This window comes from Podarcis melisellensis, assembly GCF_964234715.1.
Source record: "Podarcis melisellensis genome assembly, chromosome: 5".
NCBI classification, from domain to species: domain Eukaryota; kingdom Metazoa; phylum Chordata; class Lepidosauria; order Squamata; family Lacertidae; genus Podarcis; species Podarcis melisellensis.
The window spans coordinates 83,357,902-83,365,501 of NC_138537.1; the positions used below are offsets into that span (position 1 = coordinate 83,357,902).

A 7,600-nucleotide genomic window follows, 5' to 3' on the forward strand; every position below is an offset into this window, starting at 1 on the left:
ATCCGGAAACAAAAGGAGACACATTTCTCTTTCGATCTTTTTATTTGGGCCCTGTGGAGATACATACTTATTTACATTATTCCTTCGAAGGGCAGCTTAAGGTAAATGAGGAAGTTTGAGAAGAAAATCAGAGTAGCTATTTTTGTTATTATGATTTTACTGCAAACTGGAAAAAAGCACTAGGAAATGGTCGACCCGGAATCTTTGAAGACAGAGCGAAAGTGGGAGAGTCTTTTGATCTTCAGTCGCCTGGGCATCACCCTTAAAGCTAGCCGAGGGTAAAACGGCCAAGAAAGAACCTTTGCTTTGCCTACGAGCGCGCAACTGACGTCTCCCCAAACGTCTGGTTTTGCAGCCCAGCCAGACTAACGTTTTACTCCGAAGTAAGCGCGCGCGGGGATCGCGCTGGTTGGACTCTGTTGCAAATGAACGGCTCTTGGCCATTTGTTTCGCTAGGGTGTTGTTGTTTTTTTGCCGCAGGAGAACTTCCCCGCTGGACCTGCGCCGGTTATTATTTCTGTTTTTAAGAAATCGTCTTGGTGCGAGCAAGGTGTCGAGATACACACACCGCTCACGGAACCACGTGGTAGATCAATAGGGCAGCGCGGGGGCAAAACGCGAGGGGTGAGTTAGCGGTGTGTGTGTGAGAGAGTGGTGAATCCAGTAATTGTGGACAAATACTTCGAAGGCTGCAATGAATCGCCTCCGCCGAGCCTTTGATCCCGGGCCTTTCCGCCTCTTCTCCCCCGCCCCTGGCTCCTTCGTCTTCTTCTCCTTCTCCCTGCGAGCTCTTGTCAGTATTGGCATTCCGCGGGCTGCTCAAGATGTCAATCTTAATCTCATTTTAAACATTCCGCCGTGCCAGCCGATTGAGAGACGGATTGGCGATAAAATTTCAATAATGCGCCTGCCTCCTCTCTCTCTCTCTCTCTCTCTCTCTCTCTCTCTCTCTCTCTCTCTCTCTCTCTCTCTCTCTCTCTCTCTCTCTCTCTCTCTCTCTCTCTCTCTCTCTCTCCCGCCTCCAAATCCGGTACCAACTCGCATCTCCCTCCCTCCCGCGCCACCAGGGTCAGTCAAAGTCACCTCTCAACAACCTGAGCTCGGTACGTTTACTCGGAAGTAAACCCTGCACAGTTCCGCAAGGCTTACACCCAAGTAAGAGCGCGTCGGGTCGGGGCCGAAGTCGTTTCGCGAGCGCGCTTACTCCAAAGTAAGCCCCACGGAGTCCAGTAGGGACTTCAAAGGGGACTCGCGCCAGGGCGAGTGGATTGCCTCTGCAACGTGACGGCCTCATCCTGTTCGTGTTTACTAGGAGGTAAGTGCCCCTGAGTTCAAGGGGACTGAGTCCCAGGGTTGCAATCTTGATTAGTCAAGTGAAAATATGAAATAACACCAACAACAACAATAGTGACGCAGCGATCGCCGTGGGGGAAAAAAAATCTGCCCGGTCACTCGGCTCTTTCTCCCCAAGGTGCGTCCGCCAAAAGAGAAGTGAGAGTCGCTCCTTGTTTTGTTGGCATACAAATTGCATTTACTCGGAGAGCGATTTACTCTTTAAATTGAATGGCTCTTTTTTCCAGGGAGCTCGTCTGCCTGTCTGCCTGTCTCTCCTTGCTCCCCTCTCCCTCTCTTCCTTCCTTCAAGTCGCACTAGGCTTGTAATCAGCAACAAAACCTGACATAAATCAAGGGAGGATTGACAGGGGCTGACAAATAACTGATTGATTGCGGTTGGGGAGCATTGACAACTGATGAAGGGGAAGAGAGAGAGAGGGAGGGAGGGAGGGAGGCTCCCCACCCCAAAAAAGCGGGGAGAAAGGGAGACGAGAGCGGCTTAAGGAAGGGCGGAGTGTTGCGAGCATGTGACGCGCGCCTCTCCCAATCTCCGTCCAGAGCCTCCAAGAGTCACCGAAGACCCGATTGGGCGGTTTTTGACTCGTACTTCAGGAGGCAAGAAGCCTATTAGTTCTTTAGTTTCGCGCTCCAGAAAAAGAACAAAAATGCTGCGCGATGGGCAAAGATTTAGAAAAGGGAAAGAAACCCACGATATAATTTTCCGGTGTGCGGAAGAAGGGGGCCAAGGAGAGTGCGCCGTCATTAATAAGAGGGGATCAGTGTGGGGTGGGGGTAGTGGGGGGACCCTAAGAATAATTTCCCTGCCTTTTTTTACGGAAGGCGAGCGCACTGCGGAGGCTTCTAAGGCACCGCACAAAGCGCGCAATTGCGCAAACCTACCTGGGGAACTTGACCACCTTGTCGTTTTCCTAGAGGAATTTACAAGCCTCCCCCCCCCCCCCAATAAAAAAAGATCTAGCGCGGTGCGGAGGAAATACTGGAGGGGAGCGAGTGAGAAAATCAATAGCGAGAGGCTTACGTGAAACACAAAATTGATGCCCATCCATCCTGTCCTCAGGAGCAAAAACAAGAGAGGCGGGGAAGGCGAAGGGGAGGAAGGAAGAAAGAGACCATTAGAAAAAAAGCCAAAGAAAAGCGATCGCGGGGGGGGGGCGAGTGGTGGAAAAGCCCCTGAAGAGGGAAGGTGACGTCACATCCCCTTGACCCTCCAATCACCTCGGGGTCCCATTTGATTGGAAGGCGGCAAAGGCTTTAATCTCCGACTAATTCAGCTGCTTTTGAAGTGAGTTCCTCTGCCAGATCCGACGCTGGATGGGCAGCGGCTCGCATCGCAGCTGAACAGGGAGGCGGAGGAAAAAAAGGAGGCGGCCGGCCGGGGAAGAGCCCGCAGCCAGCCAGCCAGCCAAGCAGCCCAGGGAAAGAAGAGGGACTGGGACAGACAGGGGGAAGCAGAGCTCCAGATTTCCCCCCCATACCTCTCCACCCTCGTCGTCAGCAGCAGCAGCAGCAACAAAAAAACACACACGAGGATTATTTCTGTTTTGTAGCATTCTTCCGTTTTGAATTCTCACGCACCCCTCCATCAAAGGACTTTCTTTTAAAAAAATATTATTATTATTATTTTGGACGAGTCTTCCATTATTATTTTTTTAAATTAAATAAAGTGCGCGCATCTACGTGTGATCCCTCCTTCCCGTAGAGATTGGAAGCAGACGCCCTGCTGGGGCTCCTGATCCGCGCGCCGGGCGCCCCCCCACCCCGCCAGTTTTCATGCGAGGCTTTGGGTCATGATTACATCCCCCTTGCTTTCTGCCGTAAGAAGTAGTCAGCACGGAGGAGGAGGAGGAGGCGGTGGTGGTGGAGCAGCGGCGGCGGCGGCGGGAGGAGGAGGCGCGAGAGATCTCGGAAGCAGCAACAGCAACAGCAGCAGCAGCTCCGGCTCTGATCTTCCCTGGCAAAGCGGACACACTGGGATTTCTACCAGCGGCGGCAACTGCAGCAGCAGCAGCAACAGCAGCAAACCTTTCTTCCACTCTGTCCCACCCTCGGACCCTTTGCGCCAGGCGAACCGGCTCCCCATCAAAGTCCTGAAAATGCTTACGGCACGGACTGGACACATTTTGCACCCCGAATACCTTCAGCCTTTGCCTTCCACCCCAGTCAGCCCCATCGAGGTAAGGGCGCCGCGATCTTGGGCGGACGGGTGTCTGTGTTGAGTGTGTGTGTGTGTGTGTGTGTGTGTGTGAGAGAGAGAGAGAGAGAGAGAGAGAGAGAGAGAGAGAGAGAGAGAGAGAGAGAGAGGAGCACCGCGAGAGACTGACCACCTTCCCGGACGGGAATCCTTTGTAAAAAGGCGCTTTTCGATTTCCATCCGTCGTACCAGCCCAGCCCCCACCTCAACCGGGGGCTTCCCCCACGTCCGGGCAGCGGAATTCTGCGCGCGTTTACTCGGAAGTAAGCCCCGCTTCGTGTTTAATGGAGGTTGCATGCTCCTAGAAAAGTGCTCCCCAGTTCTGAGAGGTTTGCAAATTTAAACAACCCTCGTCATGGTTATGTGCCCATTGGTTTGGTGGCCTCCCCCATAAAGGTGATTCTGCTGCAATTATTGGGCTCCACTTTTCTCCAGAGGAACGTGCAATGTAATGCAGAGTCGCGCCCACTCTCGGGTCCTGTCTCATCGCCCCCCACCTCAATCGCCCTCGTCTCCCCGGTTCATTTCTTGTGCCTTATCATTGGAGCAAAAAGCGTCTGTAATGTAGATCTAGCGAGCTTTTCGCTGGTTCCCAACGCGCTGCAGTTTGAAAGAAGCAGTTTACCGATCATTTTGTGTGTGTGTGTGTGTGTGTGTGTGTGTGTGTGTGTGTGAAAAAAGGGGGAAAAAAACAAGACGTGCTGGCGTGACTTGTAGGTTGGGAGGAGAATTGCAAGGGAAGCAGATCGGATCTTCGGGATGATAACGTTGTGGGGTGATACTGAGGAGCACTGCAGTGGGGCGGCGGCAAAGGGAAGCGGGTGGAAAGCGGAATGTACGGAAGGAGTAGGATTTCTTGGCTATTTCACCGAAACGGCTTGAATCTCTTTGACTTGGGATCTGTTTATAAATAGTATCACTGAGGGATCCACTCAGCTGGACAAGCGTTGCTTGGGGAGAGCCAAAAAGCTTGACTTCTTACCAACAACGGCGCGGGGAGGGGGTTGCAGCGTTGGGGGAAGGACTGTGGGGAAGCGGGCGGCAAAGTTACTCCCGGGTGACCAGCCTGAAAGTGAGTCTGCTTCCTCATAAAGACGCCGAAGACTTTTACATTTAAAAAAAATGCAAAAGTATTGCCATAAGTACTATGCAATTATGAAGTAATCTGCCTTGATAAAACAAAGAAAGCATGCTTGTGTAAGCCCAGAAAAAGTGTCCGGGCTAGTGATTGCGCCTCTCGGTAATTGCCAGGGGCTTCCGGATACTTTTGCAACTTTTTTTTGTTTCCTTTAAACTGGCACTCCGCCTTTTATCTCTCTCCCCTCACCCCACCTCCCAGCAAGACCCCCATACTAAACGTTTGCGTTTCTCCCTCTTTCTCCCCTCGCCCCCACCCCTGGCCTTCTGCAGTTAGACGCGAAGAAGAGCCCGCTGGCTCTCCTGGCTCAGACTTGCTCGCAGATCGGCAAGCCCGACCCGTCGCCGTCCTCCAAGCTTTCGTCTGTCACGTCGAACGGCAGTGACAAGGACTCTTCCAAGTCGGGCCCGCTGAAGCTCAGCGACATCGGCGTAGAGGACAAGTCCAGCTTCAAGCCTTACTCCAAGCCCGGCGCGGACAAGAAAGAGGCGTCGGCGGGCGTCGGGGGCTCGGCGGCCGCCTCGGGGGGAGGCTCGGGCGGCGGCGGCGGCGGCGGCAACGAGAAGTCGGGCTTCCGTGTGCCGAGCGCCACCTGCCAGCCGTTCACGCCAAGGACAGGCAGCCCCACGTCCAGCGCCTCGGCCTGCTCGCCCGGCCTGCTGTCCGGCGCCGACGGCAAGGCCGGCGACGCGGACAAGAAGGACTCTTCCGACGGCTGCGGCGCCAAGGCGGGCTCGGAGCCGTCCGGGGGCCACGGCCGGCTGGGCGCAGGCTGTGGCGGGATTACGGCGGAGCTGAGCCAAGCAGCCCACGAGAGCGCCAAGGGCCTCCTGGCGTCGTCGTCGTCGTCCTCCTCGTCGTCGTCCGCGTCGTCGGACTCGTCCTCCTGCGGCGGCAGCAACACGGTCACATCCTCGTCGTCGGCCGCGGCGGTGCTGAGTTCGGGCCTGGTGGCCCCGGTGTCTCCCTACAAGCCCGGCCAGACGGTGTTTCCGCTACCGCCAGCCGGCATGAGCTACCCGGGCTCCCTCGCTGGCGCGTACGCGGGCTACCCGCCGCAGTTCCTGCCGCACGGCGTGGCGCTCGACCCCACCAAGTCGGGCAGCCTGCAGCTGGCCGGTAGCCTGGGCTGCAGCAAAGCGGCGGGCTCCAGCCCGCTGGCCGGCGCATCCCCGCCGTCGGTGATGACGGCCAGCCTGTGCCGAGACCCCTATTGCCTGAGCTACCACTGCGCCAGCCACTTGGCCGGCGCCGCCAGCGCTTCGTGCGCGCACGACCAGGCGCTCAAGTCCGGCTACCCGCTGATGTACCCGACGCACCCGCTGCACACGGTGCACTCGTCGCTGAGCGGAGCCACGCCGCCCTCGCTGGCCGGCCACCCCTTGTACCCTTACGGCTTCATGCTCCCCAACGACCCCCAGCCGCACATCTGCAACTGGGTGTCGGCCAACGGACCGTGCGACAAGCGCTTCGCCACCTCGGAAGAGCTGCTCAGCCACTTGCGGACTCACACGGCCTTCCCGGGCACGGACAAGCTGCTGTCCAGCTACCCGAGCTCCACCTCCTTAGCCAGCGCGGCGGCAGCGGCCATGGCTTGCCACATGCACATCCCCACCACCGTTGCCCCCGGAAGCCCCGGCACCCTGGCTTTGCGCAGCCCGCACCACGCCTTGGGACTCAGCAGCCGCTACCACCCTTATTCAAAGAGCCCCTTGCCGACCCCGGGCGCCCCCGTGCCTGTCCCGGCGGCCACGGGACCGTATTACTCCCCTTACGCACTCTATGGGCAAAGACTGACGACAGCGTCCGCTTTGGGATATCAGTGAGTTTTTTGGGGGCTTCTTTTGAATTTTTTTGTTTTTGTTTTGGTGGTCGAAAGGGTGCGGGGTGGGGCGCGAGGAATTTCAAGCAACGGTTCTCGTTGGGCGGGGGAGAGACGGGGAGAAGAAAAACAAAGGAACCCTTCAAAACTTTCTTTAAAAAAATCCCACAAAAGAACAGAAAATTGAAATTTGACTTTTTTTATATATATATAAAGATAGTGTTCATCTTGAGGACTGGATCCATGGGCACTGTATTTATTTATGTTAGCTTCAAGCGGGACAATGAATCAATAAAAGTGCATTACATAACTTCAGCTCGATAGGCTTAAAGGAGAAAAAAAGAGAGAAAATTAAAGTGGAAACACCCGTTGTAGAATATAAATAAATAAAACGAAAACGAAAATAGAGGTCTTCTCTTTAATGTTACTTTAAAATTGCTATGATTGTATTGTATCTTCTTATTTAATGTCTCATTGGGGGTGGGTGGGGGGAAAAAACCCTAAATGCATGTCTCTTTTTAAAAATCAAAATCAAACAAACAGAAAACCCCTTTACCACTTAACTTGCAATTTGTCGACTCGAATTTCAAATTGCATTTATTTTTTAAGATGTATGCCATCGCAGAAAGAGAATTGGTATTTTTTTGTACTTATTCTGGAAGAAAGGAAACCCAACAACGATTCCAAAAACCTCCATTTGCCTTATTTTTGTTCTTTAAAAGGAACACTGGACTATTTTTTAATTTTTAAGTCCACCCTGTAGAAGGGGCAGAAGCAAGGATGACGTCATGTATTTAAAATAATAGACAATGTATCGCTTTAAAAGATTAAAATTCCGTATATTTGATGTATTAAAAAGGTTTTACTTTTCTTTTGCAATTACCTTCTGGAGTCTGTTATAAATACACCTAAGTGTGCGGTGGACGGAAAGTGACTAGGGAAGAAAAACTAACAAACCTCTAAGTGTTGATTTAATTTAATAATAATTATATAAAGTTTTATTTGTTAACTAACGTTTTTCCTCTTCTAACTCAGAACAGTGTGTTCCCCCCTGCTATACCACAACTGGCAATTAAATTAGAAAACCCAGGAGT

The 7,600-nt window shown here is 53.4% G+C and overlaps 1 protein-coding gene across 1 annotated transcript; it reads left to right on the top strand.

Annotated features, from left to right (window-relative positions):
- The first annotated feature begins 404 nt into the window (after nt 1-404).
- Nucleotides 405-7,385, top strand: ZNF503 (zinc finger protein 503). Its single transcript, XM_081913620.1, has 3 exons — nt 405-1,315; nt 3,055-3,529; nt 4,957-7,385. Exons 2-3 carry the CDS (start codon nt 3,143-3,145, stop codon nt 6,508-6,510), a joined length of 1,941 nt encoding a protein of 646 aa, XP_081769746.1. The 5' UTR covers nt 405-1,315; nt 3,055-3,142; the 3' UTR covers nt 6,511-7,385.
- The last annotated feature ends 215 nt before the right edge of the window (nt 7,386-7,600 follow it).

Coding starts and splice junctions, on each gene's coding strand:
- ZNF503 (XM_081913620.1), top strand. CDS start 3,143: ATGATTACATCCCCCTTGCTTTCTGCCGTAAGAAGTAGTCAGCACGGA. Junction 3,530..4,956: donor CCCCAGTCAGCCCCATCGAG/GTAAGGGCGCCG, acceptor GGCCTTCTGCAG/TTAGACGCGAAGAAGAGCCC.